The following is a 23414-nucleotide window of genomic DNA, read 5'->3' as shown; positions in this document are numbered from 1 at the left end:
GTTCCATAGTGGGGGTCACTTATCAGGGGTTTCTTTTTATTATTTCACATCTGAGCCTCTGCAGTTGTGAACCAATACTTTGTAAATCGCCAAATTAGGCCTCCACTCCGCATGGTACTCTTCACTTCTGAGCCCTGTCATATGTCCAGACAAAAGATTAGGGCCACATGTAGGGTGTTTCTAAAACCGGGAAACACCGCATAATAATTAGAGAGCTGTCTTGTTATGGTGGCACAAGCCGGGCACCACATATTGGCATATCTATGGAAAAAATCCCATTTTCACTCTGCAACATTGAGCGCACACTAATTTCTACAAAACACCTGCAGGGTTAAAAGGCTTACTACACCCCTTGGTAAATGCATTGAGGGGTGTAGTTTCCAAAATGGGGTCACTTCTGGGGGGTTTCCACTGTTTTGGGCCCACAGGTGCCCAGAAACCAATCCAGCAACAACTGCACTCCAAATGGCGGTCCTTCCCATCTGAGCCCTGCGGTTTGCCCAAACAGCAGTTTATGACCACATATGGGGTATTGCCGTACTCGGGAGAAATGGCTTTACAAATGTTGGGTTCTTTTTTTCCTTTATTTGTTGAGAAAATGAAAAAATTTGCGCTAAAGCTACGTCTTATTGAAGAAAAAGGACTGTTTTTATTTTCACTGCCTAATTCTAATAAATTCTATGAAACATCTGTGGGGTCAAAATGCTTACTACACCCCTAGATGAATTCCTCAAGAGGTGTAGTTTCCTAAATGGAGTCCCTTTTTGGGCGTTTTCATTGTTTTGTCCCCTCAGGGGCTTTGCAAATGTGACCTGGCCTCCGCAAATCATTCCTGCTTAATGTGATCTCAAAAAGCCAAATAGCGCTCTTTCCCTTCTAAGCCCTGCCGTGTGTGCAAACAGCCGTTTATTACCACACGTGGGGTATTGTTTTACTCGGGAGAAATTTCTTTACAAATTTTATGGTGCTTTTTCTCCTTTAGTCCTTGTGGAAATGAAAAAAAATTAGCTAAACCTACATTTTATTTGAAAAAATGTAGATTTTCATTTTCACAGCCTACTTGCAAAAATTTCTGCAAAAAACCTGTGGGGTCAAAATGCTCACTATACCCCTAGATAATTTCCTCAAGGGGTATAGTTTCCAAAATGGGGTCACTTGTTTGGGGTTTCCACTGTTTTATCCCCTCAGGGGCTTTGTAAATGTGACATGGCCTCCGCAAACCATTCCTGCTAAATGTGAACTCCAAAAGCCAAATAGCGCTCTTTCCCTTCTCAGCCACGCCGTGTCTCCAAACAACCGTTTATTACCACATGTGAGGTATTGTTTTACTCGGGAGAAATTGCTTTACAAATTTTGCGGTGCTTTTTCTCCTTTAGTCCTTGTGGAAATGAGAAAAAAAATCGCTAAACCTACATTTTCTTTGAAGAAATGTTGATTTTCATTTTCACGGCCTACTTCCAATAATTTCTGTAAAAAACCTGTGCGGTCAAAATGCTCACTACACCCCTAGATAATTTCCTTGAGGTGTCTAGTTTCCCAGATGGGGTCACTTTTGGGGGATTTTGACTGTTTTGGCACCGCAAGAGCCCTTCAAACCTGACATGGTGCCTAAAATATATTCTAACAAAAATAAGGCCCCAAAATCCACTAGGTGCTCCTTTGCTTCTGAGGCCGGTGCTTCAGTCCAGTAGCTCGCTACGGCCACATGTGGGATATTTCCTAAAACTGCAGAAACTGGGCAACAAATATTGAGTTGCATTTCTCTGGTAAAACCTTCTGTGTTATAAAAAAAATTGTATTAAAAATGTATTTCTGCAGAAAAATATGAAATTTGTAAATTTCACCTCTACTTTGCTTTAATTCCTGTGAAATGTGTAAAGGGTTAAGACATTTTCTAAATGCTGTTTTGAATACTTTGAGGGGTGAAGTTTTTAAAATGGGGTGACTTTTTTTGGGGTTTCTAATATATAAGGCCCTCAAAGCCACTTCACAACTGAACTGGCCCCTGTAAAAATAGCCTTTTGAAATTTTCTTGAAAATGTGAGAAATTGCTGCTAAAGTTCTAAGACTTGTGAGGTCATAGAAAAATAAAAGGATGTTCAAAAAACGATGCCAATCTAAAGTAGACATATGGGAGATGTTAATTAGCAACAATTTTGTGTGGTATAACTGCCTGTCTTACAAGCAGATACATTTAAATTGAGAAAAATGCTAATTTTTGCAATTTTTCGCTAATTTTTGGTGTTTTTCACAATTAAATACTGAACATATCGAGCAAATTTTGCCAGTAACATAAAGTCCAATGTGTCACGAGAAAACAATCTCAATCGCTTGGATAGGTGAAAGCATTCCGGAGTTATTACCACATAAAGTGACACATGTCAGATTTGCAAAATGAGGCTCTGTCAGGAAGGTCAAAAGTGGCTAAAGAGGGAAGGGGTTAAGACTGGCATTTCATACACCAGGCTTAAACTAAATTATGTTGACGTGAAATGCGCCAAATTTATTTAGAAGTGCATGCCTCTTAATGAATTTGGCGCATCTAGGACTCTCCTAACGCCAGAAATTGTAATCTACGCTTGCAGTGAGAAGGTGTAGATTTAGGCTATAATTTGTGCCAATTTCCGGCATCCTTAATAATATGCCAATCCCCTGCCGAAAATGTAAGTGCAAATACAGCGTGTTCCAAAATTTGCAACTGTTGACGACGTAGATTTACAAAAGTAATGACGACAATGTACAGCTTACAACCTTGTCGGTTTCTATAGCTGCAGATGAGGGTGAACCATCACTGAAACGACATAAAGAACAACTTGCTTACATGCAGTCTGAAGAGTTCCAGAAGATTCTGAAAGCGAAGTCTAAGCACACTGGTGTTCTCAAGGAGGTATAGCACTTATTGATGTATGTCATGTCTTTACATGCGTTTTGAAGCATTGGGAATAATTATGTATGGTGATGACTAAAACAATTGTGGTGTGCCTCATAAATTACATTTGAACTACTGTTTTATCCAGTATAGGGTGTTAATTCTTTACAATCATGGAAATGTCGTGGGGAAAAAATGTGGACAAAGTTCTCCTACATTTACTAAGCACAACATGCTGCAGCGCAAAAGTGCTAATCACTGAGCTACCACGCTGCCGTTTCATGTTATAAGACTTCCATTCCATGTATTTTTAGGTTCCCTTCTAAGAATTCTATTTTGTTTGCAATTTTATAGTATGTCCGCTATGTCCCTTCAAGACCGCACGCATGTAGGTTGACTTTTTTTGTATGGACCGGAACACAGAAGTTAAATTTCCCCCCCCTTGCCTTAATGAGTGCGGTGTATAGAATAAAGGCAGCAGCGCTTGGTCTTGGTGATCATATGACTGTTCACATGATCGCCGGGATGCAGACAGTGGGAGGCTGCTGGGTCTAACACCCAGTACAGCCCTATCCTTGACAATAATGACTATAAGGGCTAGTTCACACTGAGTTTTTTTTTTGGGCTCTGTTTTTGACGCAGAAACGGTGCCAAAAAAACGGCTGGAATAGCTTCCCATTGATTTCAATGGGAGGCGGAAGTGTATTTTTGCTCACAGGGGGGGGGGGGGAGACATTCCTGTCTCTGACCTCCCATTGAAATTAATGGGAGGCAGAGAAAGCGTTTTTCCCCGCGACTCTCAATGGCTATGGCCGAAAAACGCGGCACAAAGTGCAGGCAGGTAAAAATCTGCCTCAAAATGTTTCTGCCTGCAAAGAACTCTGTGTGGACATATCCTAACAGGGCTGATCTCCCTGTAACTTGGACTTCTGTGCAGCCCCTGTTACAGTGGGGTAAAAAAAAAAAAAAATCCTCTACAGGTCCTTTCTGACTTTTTGAGAGACCAGCCATAATAAAAAATAAAATAAAGTGCAAATAAACGAAATAGTAAATACACCTTAAAATAGCCACCTAAAAAAAAAAAGTAGTCGTTGATTCCCCCCCCAAATCATTGTTGTAACAATCTAAAGGGGTACTATCTACATGGGAACTGAGGGTTTTTGTCCCATCCCCCTGAAAACACCAAACGAATAAAAAAATATATATATAAAAAATTAACAGCCATGAAAAATGGATGGCAAATGGCGGTTAAAAATGTTCAGATGGCTGGGGTTCAAATATTGAGATACGCTGATGCAAAACGGCTATGAAAAACTGACAATTGATACGTTTTTAACTGCCTTTTTTACGCTCCCCTCACAGCGATCCAGGCTGGCAGAAGGAGAGCAGACTACGGACCTGTTCACCTCACCGTTCTGGGGTTCCGTCGGAGGTTTCCGTCGGGTGAACCCCGCAACGGAAAGTGAAACCACAGCTTCCGTTTCAGTCACCATTGATCTCAATGGTGACGGAAACATCGCTAATGGTTTCCGATCGTCACCATCGCGGCATGTTTCCTTTTTAACGACGGAATCAATAGCGGAGTCGACTGTGCTATTGATTCTGTCGGAAAACCGGAAACCTGCCGGAATGGTCACGAACAGAAACCATTAGCAATGTTTCCGTCACCATTGATATCAATGGTGACTGAAACAGAAGCTGTGGTTTCAGTTTCACTTTCCGTTGTGGTGTTCACCCGACGGAAATCTCAGACGGAGCACCGGAACTAAGCAAAATTTTTGGTAGCTATCCCTGCTGCTCAGAGGTGGGGAGATCCAGGCTTTTTATTAAGACTTTTTAATTACTTGGCACATGAAGGGTGTACACCGAAACGCATTGTCCCTGAGACTGAAATTTACATGTTTTTGTTCACCCCACGAGTGACCTGGATTACTAGTAAGGTTTGCACCAGACAAGTGCCGCCTTTCTATCTTGGATCAGAAGTCCCGTTTGGATCACTGTTGTACGAGTTTAAAATACTTGAAGATCAGATAGTATTAAATTATTAGATTCCTTTTTTTTCTTCAAAGCTGTTTACTAGTTACCACAATAATCAGGACATCATCATTCTCCCTTTTTGCAAAAAATTTGTGCAATCTAAAATGTTTCATTTCATCAATGTGAGAACTTTAATCCAATATTTGGAATTGACTATACCCTGACGAAGAGAGAATAATCTATTCATCCAATTTCAAGGCAAAAAACAGAGGCGAGAAGCATCAAAGAGCACCGTAGCCCAATGGTGAAAATCCGCAACCATGAAATCCTATAAATCACAAGGGAACTTGCTTCCTCAAGGAATTCCATAAGGGCCATCGTCTCCTGGGGTGAAAAAGCAAACCTGTTGAGCAAATTTACAGAGCAGCACATTAGTGTAAAATAGGAATGTGTCTACCGGTAATTCGGTTTCCGCAAGTCCTTCATGACCGCACCATATATTCCCTTGTTTCTTGTAATATTATTGTGATTCTAAATACCCCATGTTGCAGCAAGTCATGAAGTAACTATTTGGAAAGCATTGGCGATTCATGTCTCTACAGAGGTCAAGGGGCAAATTCTATGTGCGTTGTCAGGAAGGACTTGTGGAATTACTAGTAGGGACTAATTCCTATTTTTACATTTAGACTGGCAGCCCTACTTTTGGATGCATGCCAAAACTGCACTATGGTTACAAAATAATCTGGCTGAGTTTGTATTTTTATTTCCTCTTATAGAGTTCACTATTATAAACCTGTATGTAATCCTTGGTTGTCATTGGTAATTTAGGCTGAAGCAGAGATTCAAGAACAATATTTTGATCCCCTTGTGAAAAAAGAACAAATGGAGGAGAAGATGAAAAGTATACGGGAACAAAAATGCCGTGTGGTGACCTGTAAAACGGTGAGTGACTATTTAATAGGCGCTGCCAAATAGTGTCCCCAAACGTTTAGTAAAAAAACTCATAACTTTTAAAATAATAAATATGTAAATGATGCTATACTTCACAAATGGGCATCAACAGCAGCGATTCTTCTGAGCTGGAGCTACCGCACAGCCTCTGAGGGTCCAATCGGCATGAAGCTGCTCCACACAGTGTGAGAGACTGAAGGGATCCCCCTTCCCTCCAGCCTCAAACAGCCATATCTCGGGCTGTGGACCACCTAGAACAGCGGTTCATATAAAAGAGGAGATCCTAAACTTTCATATGACACCAGGTTCGTAGTTCTTTTTCAAATGGCGATATCTCCAGTTGTGTTAGTTAGCAGTCAGGAATGAAAGCTGTATGCTATATGATCACACTGTGTTGCTGGGCAGGGAAGGGGGAGAAGCTGTCCAATCGGCATACAGCGTCATACAGAAAACATTACACGCCCAGAGTGAAAATAAATATTTGGCTTTTAGGCCTTGTTCACACGGCTCTCTAAAAAAATAGCTAGCTAGCGTTTTTTGCAACGCGTTTTCGCCACGTTTTTTGGGCACTTAATTAGAACTTCCATTGACTATGGGAATTGGGCGGTTTTTTCGGCACGTTTTATGTGCCAGGAATTGACTTTTTTTTTTTCCACTAATGTTTTTTGTTTTTTTTTAACACTCGCGTATAAAAAACAAAAAAAAAGTAAAAGCATCTTATGCACTACAATGCGATTTCCCATTGATCTGAATAGGCCGCTTAACCCCTTCCCGCCACAGCCATTTTTCTGATTATTCACTTCAGTTTTTTCCTCCCTACCTTCCAAAAGCCATAACTTTTTTCGTTTTCCATCAGTATTGCCGTAATGAGGGCTTTTTTTTTTTTTGCGAGACGAGTTGTAGATTTTCACGGCACCATTTATTGAACTTTATAATGTAGTGGGAAACGCAAAAAAAAATATTTGTGGAATAGGAAAAAAACATCGATTTTCCCCAAACTTTTGGGTGGTTTTGTTATTACGGCGTTCAGTGTGCTAAAAACTGCATGTTAACTTTATTCTGTGGGTCAATACGATTACAGCAATACCAAATGTATATTTTTATTTTTTTTATTTTTTACTACTTTTACAAGGAAAAAAATTGATAGTTAAAAATAAAATGTGACTTGTTGCCATATTCCGAGAGCCATAACTTTTTTTTTTTTTCTCTTGATGTAGCGGTATAAGAGCTTATTTTTTGCGGGGCGAGCTGTAGTTTATATTGGTACCATGTGACTTTTTGATCACTTTCTATTTCATTATTTGTGGGAGATGAAGTGACCACAAAATAGCAATTCTGACGGTTTTCATTTATTTAAATTTTTTATTTATTAAAAAAAAACCTGTAAAATAGTGTTTTGTTTTTTAAATTATTATTTTTTTTACTTGTCGCCTTAGGGGACTTGAACCAGCGATTGTTGGATCGCTTGCACGATGTACTGCAATACTAATGTATTGCAGTATATCGTGGTTCTGACAGTCTACTATGAAGCCCTGCCGGATGCTTCATAGGAGTATAAATATGGCGGACCTGGGGGCCTTCATCAGGCTGCCATGCCAACCAACGGCACCCCCCAATCTCACCGCGGGGAGGGGGGCGTTGGGACGTTACAAGGGGTCGCTCTCCTGTTTTTAGTCATTTAAATGCCACGGTATTTAACGGTTATACAAGCGGGATCTTGCTCGTTACCCGGAAGTGTCGGTTGTAACATACATACATACATACATACATACATGTGTGTGTGTGTGTATATGTATGTATGTGTGTGTGTATATATGTGTATATATATATATATATATATATATATATATATATATATATATATATATATATATATAATGTGTGTGTCACTTAGAAATGTCCTTATTTTTGAAAGAAAAGCACAGTTTCTTTCAATGAAGATAACATTAAATTAATCAGAAATACACTCTATACATAATGTGCTAAATGACGATTCTAGCTGCAAACGTCTGGTTTTTAATGCAATATCTACATAGGTGTATAGAGGCCCATTTCCAGCAACCATCACTCCAATGTTCTATTGGTACATTGTGTTTGCTAACTGTGTTAGAAGGCTAATGGATGGCTAGAAAACACTTGAAAACCCTTGTGCAATTATGTTAGCACCGCTGTAAACCGTTTTGCTGTTTAGAGGAGCTATAAAACGGACCTTCCTTTGAGCTAGTTGAGAATCTGGAGCATTACATTTGTGGGTTCGATTAAACTCTCAAAATGGCTAGAAAAAGAGAGCTTTCATGTGAAACTCGACAGTCTATTCTTGTTCTTAGAAATGAAGGGTATTCCATGCGAGAAATTGCCAAGAAACTGAAGATTTCCTACAACTGTGTGTACTACTCCCTTCAGAGGACAGCACAAACCGGCTCTAACCAGAGTAGAAAGAGAAGTGGGAGGCCCCGCTGCACAACTGAGCAACAAGAAAAGTACATTAGAGTCTCTAGTTTGAGAAATAGACGCCTCACAGGTCCTCAACTGGCAGCTTCATTAAATAGTACCCGCAAAACGCCAGTGTCAACGTCTACAGAGAAGAGGCGACTCCGGGATGCTGGCCTTCAGGGCAGAGTGGCAAAGAAAAAGCCATATCTGAGACTGGCTAATAAAAGGAAAAGATTAATATGGGCAAAAGCACACAGACATTGGACAGAGGAAGATTGGAAAAAAGTGATATGGACAAACGAATCGAAGTTTGAGAAGAACATTTGTGAGACACAGAACAACTGAAAAGATGCTGGAAGAGTGCCTGACGCCATCTGTCAAGCATGGTGGAGGTAATGTGATGGTCTGGGGTTGCTTTGGTGCTGGTAAAGTGGGAGATTTGTACAAGGTAAAAGGGATTTTGAATAAGGAAGGCTATCACTCCATTTTGCAACGCCATGCCATACCCTGTGGACAGCGCTTGATTGGAGCCAATTTCATCCTACAACAGGACAATGACCCAAAGCACACCTCCAAATTATGCAAGAACTATTTAGGGAAGAAGCAGGCAGCTGGTATTCTATCTGTAATGGAGTGGAGAGCGAAGTCACCAGATCTCAACCCCATAGAGCTGTTGTGGGAGCAGCTTGACCGTATGGTACGCAAGAAGTGCCCATCAAGCCAATCCAACTTGTGGGAGGGCCTTCTGGAAGCATGGGGTGAAATTTCTCCCGATTACCTCAGCAAATTAACAGCTAGAATGTCAAAGGTCTGCAATGCTGTAATTGCTGCAAATGGAGCATTCTTTGACCAAAGCAAAGTTTGAAGGAGAAAATTATTATTTCAAATAAAAATCATTATTTCTAACCTTGTCAATGTCTTGACTATATTTTCTAGTCCTTTTGCAACTCATTTGAGATATATATATATATATATATATATATATATATATATATATATATATATATATATACATATATACATACATGTACGGCGGATGCCGGGAAGGGTTTAACGCATGCATTTTTTCAGTGCGCAAAACGCATCGAATATACTGTGAACAAGGCCTTATAGCCACATTAGCCTATTTAGAAAAACGCACAACTTTGCAAATAAAAAGTTTTAGAAAACAAATCACACTGTAGTTATCAGCATCATAGCGTCTATTAGATTAGTTAGGAGATAGGGAATTAATAAACTAGTGACGGATCCTCTTTAAATCCATCATATTGAAGGCCAAGAGCTATAAAGAAAACCAAATGTGGTACTCCGGCATCAGCTTTCCTCTGTTTCAAGGATCTGTGCTTACTGCCAGTGAATGAAAAGATGCTTGCTTATGTCTAGAGGCTGAAAACCTATATCCTGTTCATGTCTTTTTTTTTTTTGTTTTTTTTATGTCTGACCTGTTGTATTTTTTTTGTCTTGTCTTAACAGTGTAAGTACACACATTACAAGCCACTGGACACGTGTGTTGGTGAAAACCATGACTTCCATTGGCATGATGGTGTGAAACGCTTTTTCAAGTGTCCATGTGGTAATCGGACGATTGCACTAGACCGACTCCCTAAGAAGACCTGCAGGTAGAACATCCGATTAATGTGGTATTATAAGATACATAGTTAGTCTGCGCCTCCTAATGAAACGAATGTGCTAGTGCATTGAATATTTTAAACCGTTTTACATAATTTTTGGCCCTGCTGATCACTAGAATAAAGTGGCAATGGTGCTAGTAAAGCTCTTGTTGTCTCCACTCTGCTTTCTCCAGAAGCCACAGGGTCGGCGACTATAAAGGACCAACTAAGCAGTCTCTGGAGAACGTCGATTGCTTATCCTGAGACCATCTTGCACAATATGAACATATTATAAATTGGATTGACTAAGAAGCAAAACTATTAGAAGAAAAAATTAACTTTTCGTCTAGGGCTTCATGAAGACTTTTTGCAGCATGACTTTTCAATTTTAACTGTTGAGCTGCAGTCCACAGGAGTTGTCACTCCAAGTATTTTACTGTACTGCAGCTCGAAAGTTAAAATGCAAGTCTTCTTACGTAGAGATGCCGTAGAGCTCTAGCCTTAGAATACAATAGTCCATTCATCTTTGGACATTAAAACCCAGAATATAGGAGATGGCTTTTAATTTCCTGTTTTTATTTTTTCTATTTAGTACATGTGGACTGTTCAAATGGGAACGCGATGGCATGCTTAAGGTACGCTTAGAACAGTAGTATTGAAGATTTTGATTTCTGTGGAGGGGTTTCTTGACTATGTTAGGATTAAACAGGGTCAAACAACATATCTACGTACCCTCTAGACTTTGTGGTACCTGGTTAACATTTTTATGACTAGATTAGTTAGAATTGTGTACACAACTAGCCCACTTCATCAATCCTTACATTGTCCGCCTCTATTAGTAACAGCATTGCCTTGATTTATGGGCGGTGAGGGGTGGGAGCCTTCACTCGACTAGCCACATCAATAGAGGGGGGGGGGTGCATGTCTCCAAATATTGAAGACATTTTTTGGTTGCCGTAGTGCCCCATAATTTACTGTTGCAGGCCAGCTCGGATGAAGCAGCATGACCTAGTTACAAGTACTAACTGTATGTGTGACAAAAAAACAGGGTGTACGTGGCAATCTGTATCCAACTTGGAATGGCAACCAAAATCTATTCTGAAAATTACCATGTTAACATATTCTCTACTACTTGCTGCACACACGGATGTTAACTGGTATTAATTGTAATGAGGGGCTGTGAATGATATTTGCTTGGACAGCACTTTGTTAAACTAGAGATTTGTTAAATGGTTATTCCCATCTTTATAAAGTGATGGCACATTGCCAGAATATACCTACTGATATGCCAAATGCCGTGGGGTTCCGACATCTGGGACCCCCACCGATCCTGATAATGAAGGTGCTGATTCCATGCTGCATTCCTTTCACATTTTTTTTTTTTCCTGGCACAGCTGTGCACCTGGAACCCACTGTGCAGGGAACAGCCAGGGGCGCTGCTGGGCATTGAAAACTTAGAAGGGAACACGGTGCTAAATCAGTGCATAGGTTGGACCTCCACCGATCTTACTCTGATGGCATATCCTAGTGATATGCCATCACTTTATAAAATAGGAATAACACTTTATTGTTATTTGTGCACTTTTTCTGTGGTCAAATTTTTAATTTTTTTTTGTTAACTATACAGGAAAAAAGTGGACCGAAAATTGGAGGTGAAACATTGCTGCCAAGAGGAGAGGAGCATGGCAAATTTCTTAAGTCTTAGATAATAAAGTACTCTACAACATTACACAGAGTTAAACCAAAGTCCACTTTATTGCCCAAATGCAACTGGATGACTGGAACACTAGTACTCAATGTCTCTTTACACTCACTGGCAAATATTTTGTGAGTGTTTCCTGAGTGTCTTTGAGTAGTATTTTCCATCTTGTTTCTTTCCAATCTTCCTATGGATGGGCAGTATTTTACCGAACTGAAATAATGATCTACTTTCATATACGGGACACAAACTGCATACCTCATTGTCCGTGCCACAAAAATGACATTGATCACTTTCCAATTTAGGATGCAGTGTGCATAAATGAACTATGAGTGCAAGCTAGCAAAAATGACCCTTGCGAGGGCGCTGCTCCCTATGTTGCGCAATTGTGCGCTTTTTATCTTTAAAGTGAATTGATCACTTTTCGACTTAGACATTTTATTTTTAAAATGTTTTATAATCTTTTTTTTGTCCCAGAATGGGCATCTCTGATACCTGTTTGACACTGGGACCGTGCACTCAAGATCAAGTGTCATATGTGCGCAATATACCATTAGTCTACACAGCATGTACAAAATGGTCTGTAAATATGTATATGTTACACGAAGTCACAATGTTTTACTGATTTATGTCTTTTATGCAGATTTATAATCGATATAGAGAAGAGTTGTAAGTGCATTTGTATGTATTTGTAATAAATCATTATAAATGGTATGGTGGTCTGTGTATCTGTGAGACTGTACAGATAGGGCTAGGAGCTGTATCCTTTATTTCTATTCTACTGCTCAACCAGTATATGTTGTATGCTATCTTAAACCAAGGATCAATATTGATAGATTTTTAGTACAAGAATGTAGTGACCCCCCCCCCCCCCCCCCCCCCAACTACATCCTTGGATTTAAAATAAATCCAGTGTTCATTATTACCCAATAGAAGCCCGGATGGACCTGTAATAGAGAGTATTATGTGCCATAACATAGTAAAAGCTAGCTGTAACTGGAGGCACGCTTTAAGATTAATTTGAGCTAATAAAAAATCAAAAAAAAATCTGTGTTAATATGTCACAATCTTCTTTCTTTCCTTTCTTTTTTTCCTTTCTTTCCTTTCTTTTTTTTTTTTTTTTTGGTTTCTTTTTTTCTTTCTCCCGTTCTTTCTTTCTCCCATTTCTTTCTCCATCTGTTAGTGACCCTTTTCCCAAATGCTAGCATGTACTACAGCAGCCAGCGCTGGTGTCTTCTTCTGTAGGATCCAGTCTGGTAGCTACGGTGATGGGGACCACTGGACTCTGGTTCACAGCAGTTGCCATTAATATGCGAAAGGGGCTGTACAAACAATTTAGTCTTCTACATTTGCCATGTCATTCTAAGTATATTCCCAGTGAGAAATGCTTGTAATTGCAAACCACGCATTAACCCCTTCGTGACCAGCCTATTTTAGGCCTTAATGACCGTATCATTCAAAGAGCTATAACTTTTTTCGTTTTTCCGTCGGACTTGTTTCTTCCAGGACAAGTTGTATTTTTTTTTAATAGTATTTTGGAGCTTCGGCGATACGAAATTAATAGTTTTTTGTTGTTTTTTTTAGTACTTTTACACAGTAAACACTTCTTTTTTTTTTTTTTCCTTTTTAATTATTTGTTCTTGCTTCGCCATATTTTAAGAGCCATAACTTTTTTTTTTTTTTTTCTGCTGACAGCTGTGTGAGGGATATTTTTGCGGGATGACTTGTAGTTTTTATGGGTACTATCTTGTAGTACATGCGACTTTTTGATCACTTTTCAACATGTTTTTTTAAAGGCAGGATAAAAAGAAAACCGCAATTCTGGCATAGGCTTTTTTTTTTTTTTTTTCTTACGTCGTTCACCATGCAGGTTAAATGTGTGGTTTTATAGTTGGGGTGGTTACGGACGCAGCGATACCAAATATGTGTAACTTTTTTTTTTCTCATTGTATTTTGTAAGGGGAAAAGTGAATTTTAAATTAATTCAATTTTTTTTTTTCTTTTAGTCCGACTAGGGGTCTTTACCATTCGATCATTTGATCGCTTTTATAATACACTGCAATATTTCTGTATTGCAGTGTATTATTGCATGTAAGTGGTCTAATAGGCATTCACTACAGACCTTTTGTAAGGCCCCCGGCTGCCATAAAATCCATCGGCACCCCGAGAACGCATCGCGGGTGTGTCAATGGGGTAACAGGGAGCCCCCTCCCTCTAAAACCACTGAGTCGCTAATGACCACCGCATCTGAGGGGTGGGATTGGTGCCTATGCAGGTCTGCTCTCGGATACCTCCAGCTACTGCTCCTGGCGCCGTAAAAAAGCTACTGCATCAGAATAAGGCCTGTTAGTGACCTCCGTAAAAACACCTATTGGCGGTCACTAACTGGTTAATAGCCCTATTCTTTTTTTTTTTTTTTTTTTTTTTTTTTTTTTTTTTTCCCTGGGTTACTGTAGATGATTTATCAGAATATCGCAGATATTTATTTATTTAGTTTTTTAACAATGTTTATATAAAACAGCTAAAATTTGATGTACAACTTTTTCCTAAAGCAACTGCCAGTGGTTTCGTTTATTCTGCTCCATCATAGGAGCTGTTCTATTTTGTCTGTCACAGATCTGGTGAGAAATGACAGACACCTAAAAAGCCTTCAACGTGGATGTGAACAGAACCTAATGCTGAAGGCCTTAACGGGGTTGTCCACTACCAGACAACGAATGACCTATCCCCTGGATAGGTCATCAGACATGATCTGTGAGGGTCCAACACCTGGACTCCGAACTGTTAATCCGCTCCGGCTGCCTCCGGGCACCGGATGTCCATGCCGGAAGCAGATGACTCCGGTCATGGAATAGCAGCTGAGCTGCAGCACGGCCTCTGTGTACTGTATGGAGCCAACTGCTTCCGGCTCCGTACATTTTATAATGTGCCGTAACATCCGGTGCCAGCAGGCCACCGGAGCAGCTGATCGGTTCTGGTGTCGGACCCACTCCGATAATATACTGATGACCTATCCAGTGGATAGGTCATCAGTTGTCCGGTAGTAGACCACCCCTTTTAAAGACAAGTGTGGTTTTACCCCATTTCTGGCATCACCATAACAAGGTTGTGTATAGCCTCATGTTAACAGGTCACTTGGAAAGGTGAGCGGTTTTCTAATTCTATTATATTGAAGATTCTACTGACAATAATAACAATTATATCCGTGATATCACTTGTATTTGACATTTATTGGGGTTGAAACCTTTGTGAACTGTTTACATTTAGACATTTGCTTCTAAACTCCCACCCACCCACGCACAAATACTATGTCTTCCCCTACTATGTTCCATTATGATACGCCAGAAAGCTTTTAACACTTACTAAAAGTTTTCTTACAAGAGCGCGTTGGAGAACGAACAAATTTTACAACCAGACAATCTGCATGTAAGCAACAAATGGTCTGCAAATAAACCAGTAAAGATTATACAACCTATGGTCTTTGGCTACTAGTAATGCTGAGCTACAGCAGAACTTTATTAGTGAGTTATTGATGGAAAACTCTTCTATATACAATTATTCTATAGGTCTTAAATGTTTTGACGTTGGTAAAGGTAGGAAGGAGACAGTCCATCATAATGCCACTGGCGCCACTGTTCCACTTGTTCACGGGTGCGCTCTTCTTGTTCTGTAGGAAAACGGGAAAAGGTTATTGAGCCTGTATTTTCAGCTGTATTAGCAAAGATGTCTTTTACATTTCACAAGTTCCCCCTCGCAACTTAACTGTGGTCGGGTAAAAGGAGGCAGAGGATTTGGAGTTCTAACATAAAAAGGAGCTCCAACCATTATAAGGATAAACTATAAAATTAATCTCTACAGTATTTTTGAAAAATGTATGTGTATATATATATATAAAAATGAAGTGACACACTTCTTGCATGCTTTGTGTTTTAATTCCTCACCAGTTTCAACATCTCTGCTTGAAGTCAGTGAATGGAGCCTTTGTTTACATTTTGAGGCTGAAAACCTGTACAGACCTAATATTTCTCAAAGCTGATGGGTTTCTAATCTTTTTTCAGTCTATATAAACCTCTATTAACTGCCAGACAAAATACCTGTTTCAATTTAGCCTTAAAGACTTCTACCAAAAACACATTCCATGACGCTTTAACATGCATTTTTAAAGTGTCGTTTTGTACATGAGGTTTCCTGGCGTATTTTAAGTTGTATTCAAAAGACTATAGCGAAAAACACCATACCTAGAACATGCCGTGTTTTCATAAAAACACCAGTTACCACAAAAACAACCCCAAAAAAATGCTGTATATGTAGACTAATATTTTACTATAGAACACCACAGTGCGCCACAGTGTTTTTTTGCACAAACACTGAAAAGTTGGGAAACCGGCTAAACATAGGTGCACACATTTCTATCATATATTGTAGAAAACGCTCAAGACGAGTGTATTTAAGAGCTATCAGCCTGAAGTGCAAAATCTCAACCGTATGAAGTATTAGGTCTGTATGTGTTCCAGCCTCTGAATGGAAGGCTCTGTTAAAATATATATTTTTTCGTTTAGCGCATATGCTGAGGAAATTTGGGTGTGATAAATGTAAACCTCCAATTTAAGCAACTGTATGGCATATATTTGCTTACATCACCCTTAGACTCAGATGTAAAGTTTCTTTGTGGGATCCCTCTGTATTGAAAAGCATAGTCTATTACGTTTTTCAGTACAGCTGAAAAAGCTATGCCAGAAGGACACTCTTGGCATATGTTGGGTCTAGAGAGCCCTATGGATGTGTTCAGCATATACCAAACATAAATTAAAAAAAACACTGTGAACATAGCTAATCAAAAATGGTTCCCATTCACTAATGGCAAGCGGAGATCCGAAATGTTATGGTAATGAAACACAAACTATATTAGAAGTTTTCGTTATGCAGCAATAACCACTTGCAAGGATATATTTACACGGGGTAGATTGTGCCATTCGCCTGAATGGGGTTTGCAGAAATCCATGCACCTGCTGCAGAAACAACTTTTTTATTTCCACATATAAGAAAGAAAATTCAGTCTAGAAATTTCCCCACCAAACTTCCCTGTGTGAACATACCGCTAGTCAGCTAAGTTTAGGATTATTCAAAAATATATCTGGTCCATATACACTATATATTACCAAAACTGTAATGTATCCCAGTAGAGGGGGAAAAAGAAAACCTTTCTTTAATTTAAAAAAAAAAAAAAAAGTTTTCCTTTTGCTAGTGTCTGGTCTAGGTTTTTTGTAATAACCTACTGAAGGGTAAGGGGACCAGAAATGGTCTCGTGAACAATCGTATGTGTGCAGGCTTCCGCACATGCCGAATTGCCGGTACCGAGGTTGCTACCTTTAGCTAAAGTTCAGTTATAATTCCATTGTAACTGATTCACAAACAAAATATTTTCCTTATACTCGAATATTAATCTTGACCCCCCCCCAGTGAGAAACTCTTTAAAAAAAATTGAGCTCTAAATTGCCATGGAATGTTTTGAAGGCCACAAGTTTACCACTAGGTTAGAACAAAATTCAGAACTGATCTTACAACCCCTTGCAAAAATTATGGAATTGCCACAATAACCATATTCTACATTATGCTGGTTCATACTTTCTGGAAGAGTGGTTGACCGACTGGCTTTGAAGGATGGAGTCTGGTCGTGGACCAATTTTATTTATTTTTGTTTCCACCATAAATTTTCATTTAGATTGAGTTTCGAACTGTGTTCGGAGCATGTCATTGAGTTGCTATGCCTTTTATTCTGAAGAAAAGCTATATTCTGACATTGAGGTGCAATGTAATGCATTTTTCTATGTGGTTGTGGTTTTTACCGGCAAAACATTTATTTGTTATGTTTAAGAAGGAACGGTTAGAATAAAAAACAAACGAAAACCAGTACTATTTTCAGTTTTCTATCCTGACTCTTTGACGTCTTCCTTGGTCTACCAGTATGTCTTCCTTTTTATAACCTTCCCATTTTGTTTATACTTTTGTTTATGCACCAACCGACCTCTTGCCACACTCCGTGTTGGATTAAAGGAGTTTATAATCCTTGGTTCTATTTAGTGAAAGTGTAAAAAATAAAATAAAAACTACACATATATGGTATCCCCGCAATCGTAAGCACCCAAAAAATAAAGTTTAGGATATTATTTAAAGCCGTAAAAACAAACGGCAAAATTGCTAATTTTTTTCCCCATTCCGACTCCAAAAAATAATGAAAGGTTAATCAATTAGTACCATGTACTCCAAATTGGTAGCAATGAAGTCCTGCAAAAAACAAGCCCTCATATGGCGACATTGACGGATAAATAAAAACGTTATGACTCTTGGAAAGCAGCGATAATTTTAGTTCAAATGTGTTTTTTATTCTGAAAAAGTAGTAAAAAAAAAAAACTTATACGTATTTGGTATCGCCGTAATCGTACCGACCCATAGAATAAAGGTAGCATGTTATTTACCACGTAAATATAAAACGCATAGAACAATGGCTAAATTGCTGGGGGTTTTTTTATATCCTCCCCCCAAATAAAAGTTAATTAAAAAAAATTCTATATACCCCAAAACGGTGCCATTGAAAAATACAACTCATCCCGCAGAAAACAAGTCCTCATACAGCCGTGTCCACGTGAAAATAAAAAAGTTATAGCTCTTTGGATGTGACGATGGAAAAACTAAAAAAAAATTACTTGGTCATTAGGGACCAGAATGCAAGCAGGGGGAAGGGGGTAATTTAAAAATTTTTCATTTGTTTGAGGTACAGTGAAGGAAATAAGTATTTGATCCCTTGCTGATTTTGTAAGTTTGCCCACTGTCAAAGACATGAACAGTCTAGACTTTTTAGGCTAGATTAATTTTACCAGTGAGATAGATTATATAAAAAAAAAACAAAAAAAAAAACCTGAAAATCACATTGTCAAAATTATATATATTTATTTGCATTGTGCACAGAGAAATAAGTATTTGATCCCTTTGGTAAACCAGACTTAATACTTGGTGGCAAAACCCTTGTTTGCAAGCACAGCAGTCAGATGTTTTTTGTAGTTGATGATGAGGTTTGCACACATGTTAGATGGAATTTTGGCCCACTCCTCTTTGCAGATTATCTGTAAATCATTAAAATTTTGAGGCTGTCGCTTGGCAACTCGGATCTTCAGCTCCCTCCATAAGTTTTTGATGGGATTAAGGTCTGGAGACTGGCTAGGCCACTCCATGACCTTAATGTGCTTCTTTTTGAGCCACTCCTTTGTTGCCTTGGCTGTATGTTTCGGGTCATTGTCGTGCTGGAAGACCCAGCCACGAGCCATTTTTAATGTCCTGGTGGAGGGAAGGAGGTTGTCACTCAGGATTTGACGGTACATGGCTCCATCCATTCTCCCATTGATGCGGTGAAGTAGTCCTGTGCCCTTAGCAGAGACATACCCCCAAAACATAATGTTTCCACCTCCATGCTTGACAGTGGGGACGGTGTTCTTTGGGTCATAGGCAGCATTTCTCTTCCTCCAAACACGGCGAGTTGAGTTAATGCCAAAGAGCTCAATTTTAGTCTTATCTGACCACAGCACCTTCTCCCAATCACTCTCAGAATCATCCAGATGTTCATTTGCAAACTTCAGACGTGCCTGTACATGTGCCTTCTTAAGCAGGGGGACCTTGCGGGCCCTCATGGATTTTAATCCATTACGGTGTAATGTGTTACCAATGGTTTTCTTGGTGACTGTGGTCCCAGCTGCCTTGAGATCATTAACAAGTTCCCCCTGTGTAGTTTTCGGCTGAGCTCTCACCTTCCTCAGGATCAAGGATACCCCACGAGGTGAGTTTTTGCATGGAGCCCCAGATCGATGTCGATTGACAGTCATTTTGTATGTCTTCTATTTTCTTACTATTGCACCAACAGTTGTCTCCTTCTCACCCAGCGTCTTACTTATGGTTTTGTAGCCCATTTCAGCCTTGTGCAGGTCTATGATCTTGTCCCTGACATCCTTAGAAAGCTCTTTGGTCTTGCCAATGTTGTAGAGGTTAGAGTCAGACTGATTCATTGAGTCTGTGGACAGGAGTCTTTTATACAGGTCACCATTTAAGACAGATGTCTTTAATGCAGGCACCAAGTTGATTTGGAGCGTGTAACTGGTCTGGAGGAGGCTGAACTCTTAATGGTTGGTAGGGGATCAAATACTTATTTCTCTGTGCACAATGCAAATAAATATATATCATTTTGACAATGTGATTTTCTTTTTTTTTTTTAATTTTATATAATCTACCTCTCACTGTTAAAATTAAGCTAGCCTAAAAATTCTAGACTGTTCATGTCTTTGACAGTGGTCAAACTTACAAAATCAGCAAGGGATCAAATACTTATTTCCTTCACTGTATGTTTCATGAAGCCAGAATATTCAGCTGTAAAATATATATATATATATATATATATATATATATATATAGTGTGTGTGTGTTATATATCGTGAATTTGTTAAGTAAAAAACGCTGGGCGAATATCCTCTTGGTGGGGTGATTCCATAAATTGTGCCAGGGGTTGTATGAATCTTTTCTTAAGTGAAATGTAAATATTCCAGCAAGAAGCAATTTATTCATGTTTATTTTTCTTCAATGAACATCCACAGGCGTCATGTATTTGCTTATGACTTGACTGTAGTCACATTGCGCCCTAAATCACTGATTTTAATGGGTCAGATGTTACACCTGTAACTGAAATATTTTCCATGTAACAACAACACAGATTTCGTAAAAATATAGCAAGCATAAACATATCCATGTAGACCTGCAAAATGCTGGTCGAAACAAAAATAAGTACAATGCTTTTTAGGTACATGATTAAAAGGTTTGTTTTGTTTTTGAAACACTACCATTTCACCTTAACCCCTTAATGACCGGGCCTGTTTGGACCTTAATGACCAAGCCAGATTTGTCAAATCTGGTATGTCTGACTTTATCAGAGAATAACTCTGTGAAAGTTTTGAATATCCAAGTAATTCTGACATTGTTTTCTCGTCACGTTGTACTTTATTTTAGTGGCAAAAGTAGACTGACACAATTTGTGGAAATTAATAAAAAATTGAAAAATGGAAGAAATTTTGTAAAAATTAACATTTTTCCCTATTTTTAACTGCAATATGTCACATGTACACACATACTGTACAATGTTTTAAATTAAATATATTTCCATCGCTTTACTCTATATTTTGGCAGCACTTTTGAAAAAATAAAATTTTCAGCAATTTAGAAGACTTCAAAATTTATAAAATTATTATTCAATTTGTAAGTACATTTTGTTTTCCTGCACCAAGCAAGGTTTTCAGAGGCTCATTGGTCTCAGAATGCTGGAAACACCCACAAATGACCCCATTTAGAAAACTAGACCCCTTAAGGTATTTATCTAGGGGTATAGTAAGTATTTTGACCCCACAGTTTTTTGCAAAATTTAATACATAGCAGGAGGAAAAAAAATATAATTTCACTTTTTTCATAAAAGTATCAGTTTTGAAGACAGATTTCTTTGTAAAGTGAACATGAAAATGAAGAAACACACCATAAAATCTATCGCCCTGTTTTCAAAAATACCCACCTTGTGGCCCTAATACATTGCCTGGACACACGGCAGGGTCCAAAAGAAAGGGAGCACGCGGAGGCTTTCAGGACTCATATTTTGCTTGAAAATGTTTTAGGCCCCACTGTACATTTGGAGAAGCTTTGAGCTGCCAGAACGATAGAAACTCCCCATAAACGACCCCATTTAGAAAACTAGACCCATTAAGGTATTTATCTAGGGGTATAGTTAGCATTTTTACCACACAGGGTTTTCACTAAATATATTGGAATTAGTCTGTAAAAATTAAAATCTACTTTTTTCTCTGAAACATAGAAATTTTTAATATTTACAAGGAATAACGAAGAAAATGCACCTCAACATTTGTAAAGCAATGTCTCTCGATTACAACAATACCCCCTTATGTGGTAATAAACTGCTGTTTGGACGCACAGCAGGGCTCAGAAGGGAAGGAGCGCCATTTGTATTTCTGATTTTGCTGGAATGGTTTTCAGTGCAATGTCGCATTTGCAATGCACTGGAGGGACCAAAACAGTGGAAACCCACCAAAAGTTACCCCATTTTGGAAAAACCTTCAATGAATTTTTCTAGGGGTATAGTGAGCATTTAGACCCCACGGGTCTTTTGCAGAGTTTATTAGAATTAGGGCGTGAAATTTAATATAAAGGGATAAAGGAGGGAAAAAACAAAATTTTTATTATTTTTTATAAAGCAATTTCTCCCGAGTACGGAAAGACCCCATATGTGGTCATACGTTTTTTTTTTTCATTAGAAATAAATTAACCCTTTCAGGACTGATCCATTTTTTGCTTTCTTATTTTAGATTTTCATACCCCGCCTTCCAAGAGCCATAACTTTTATTTTTATTTTTCCATCAATACAGTGGTGTGAGGGATTATTTCTTGTGGGAGGAGCTGTAGTTTTTATTGGTACCATTTTTTGGTATTTAAAAAGTGATTAAAAAGTTGTATTAGATTTTTTTTTTTAGAGCTAAGGTGACAATTGAAACCGCCAAAATCGCTGTTTTTTTTTTTTTTTATTACATATTTTTAAGGTGTTCGCCGTGCGAATTAAATAATGGTATATTGTAATAGTTCGGACTTTTACGGACATGGCGATACCAATTTTGTTCATTTTTTTACATTACTTTAGAAGAAAAATGGGAGAAGGTTTTTTTTTTTTTTAACTTTAAAAAAAAATTCTCACTACTAAACTTTAATTCTTCTACATGTTTTATTAACCCCCTTAGCGGACTTGATCCAGCGATCATTGGATCGCTGGTACAATACACTGCAATACTAATGTATTGCAGTATATTGTTATTCTTACAAGCTTCTGTGACAGAGCGATCGCTGTACCTGTCCATTAATTCCGGATGTCAGCTGTAATACACAGCTGACACCCGCAGCGTATGGAGCGGGCTCAGCACGTGAGCCGGCTCCATACATCAACCCCCGCACCATGACGGGCAATTAAGTCAGTGCGCAAAGGGGTTAATGCACAGCGGATGGTGCAGAGTGAAAATTGCAATTTTCCACTGATATGCCATTTTAGTGCATATGTTGTGCCCAGTTTGTGCCACAGAATACAAATACCTCATAAAACGTTAAGCGGGTTCTGACGGGTATGGCGATGCCATATATGTGGGCGCAAACTGCTGCTTGGGCACGCTGCAGGGCTCAGAAGAAAGGGAGTGTCATTTTGCTTGGTAGTAGTTTTTGTTTGGGGTTTCGCTGGTATTTCAGTTTATACTGTGTGGGCATATGTAATCTGTGCGGGGTGCATCAGGGCATAATAAGAGGGTATAATGGGTAAATAAATAATATTTCATAGATATGTGGCCGATGTCGCACTGATAAATGGCACCCGATCTTATCCGCTTTTGGACACTCTGCACATTTTGCATCGCCATATTCTGAAAGCCAGAACTTTTTTTTATTTTTTCACCACCGGAGCCGTGCGAGGGCTTATTTGTTGCGGGACAATCTGTAGTTTTCATTGGTACCATTTTGGGGTACATGCAGTTTTTTTTTTTTTTTTTTATTTTTTTATTTTTTATTACATTTTTTTGCAATCCTGACCAAAAACCAGGAATTCTGCCAACGTTTTTAGTTTTTTTTTGCGGCGTTCACCGTACGCGATAAATGAAATTTTTACTTTATTCTGCGAGTAGTTACGATTATGGCGATACCATATGTATATAGGTTTTATTGTGCAAATGCTAAAAAAAGGAAAAAAATTCTGTCACCATATTCTGAGAGGCATAATTTTTTTTCTTAGTCAAAAAAAGCTGTG

The 23414-nt window shown here is 38.7% G+C and overlaps 2 protein-coding genes across 3 annotated transcripts in view; one reads left to right on the top strand and one right to left on the bottom strand.

The window, feature by feature from the left end:
- The window catches only part of MCM10 (minichromosome maintenance 10 replication initiation factor), a 52019-nt gene extending 39774 nt beyond the window's left edge, over positions 1 to 12245 (top strand). For both annotated transcript variants that reach the window (XM_075857410.1, XM_075857409.1), the window contains exons 16-20: positions 2769 to 2887; positions 5675 to 5788; positions 9704 to 9849; positions 10433 to 10475; positions 11468 to 12245. In XM_075857410.1, coding sequence (XP_075713525.1) covers positions 2769 to 2887; positions 5675 to 5788; positions 9704 to 9849; positions 10433 to 10475; positions 11468 to 11545 — 500 coding nt within the window. In that variant the 3' untranslated portion in view covers positions 11546 to 12245. The remainder of the gene's footprint in view (positions 1 to 2768; positions 2888 to 5674; positions 5789 to 9703; positions 9850 to 10432; positions 10476 to 11467) is intronic.
- Positions 12246 to 14837: 2592 nt separating this feature from the next.
- UCMA (upper zone of growth plate and cartilage matrix associated) overlaps positions 14838 to 23414 on the bottom strand; it is a 30049-nt gene continuing 21472 nt past the window's right edge. The window contains exon 5 of the mRNA XM_075855077.1: positions 14838 to 15206. Within this exon, the coding sequence (XP_075711192.1) occupies positions 15109 to 15206 (98 nt within the window). The 3' untranslated portion in view covers positions 14838 to 15108. The remainder of the gene's footprint in view (positions 15207 to 23414) is intronic.

Source organism: Rhinoderma darwinii, chromosome 3 (assembly GCF_050947455.1).
Source record: "Rhinoderma darwinii isolate aRhiDar2 chromosome 3, aRhiDar2.hap1, whole genome shotgun sequence".
In the NCBI taxonomy this organism is placed as follows: domain Eukaryota; kingdom Metazoa; phylum Chordata; class Amphibia; order Anura; family Rhinodermatidae; genus Rhinoderma; species Rhinoderma darwinii.
The sequence above is the reverse complement of the archived record's forward strand: the minus strand, read 5'-3'. Positions and strand labels throughout refer to the sequence as shown.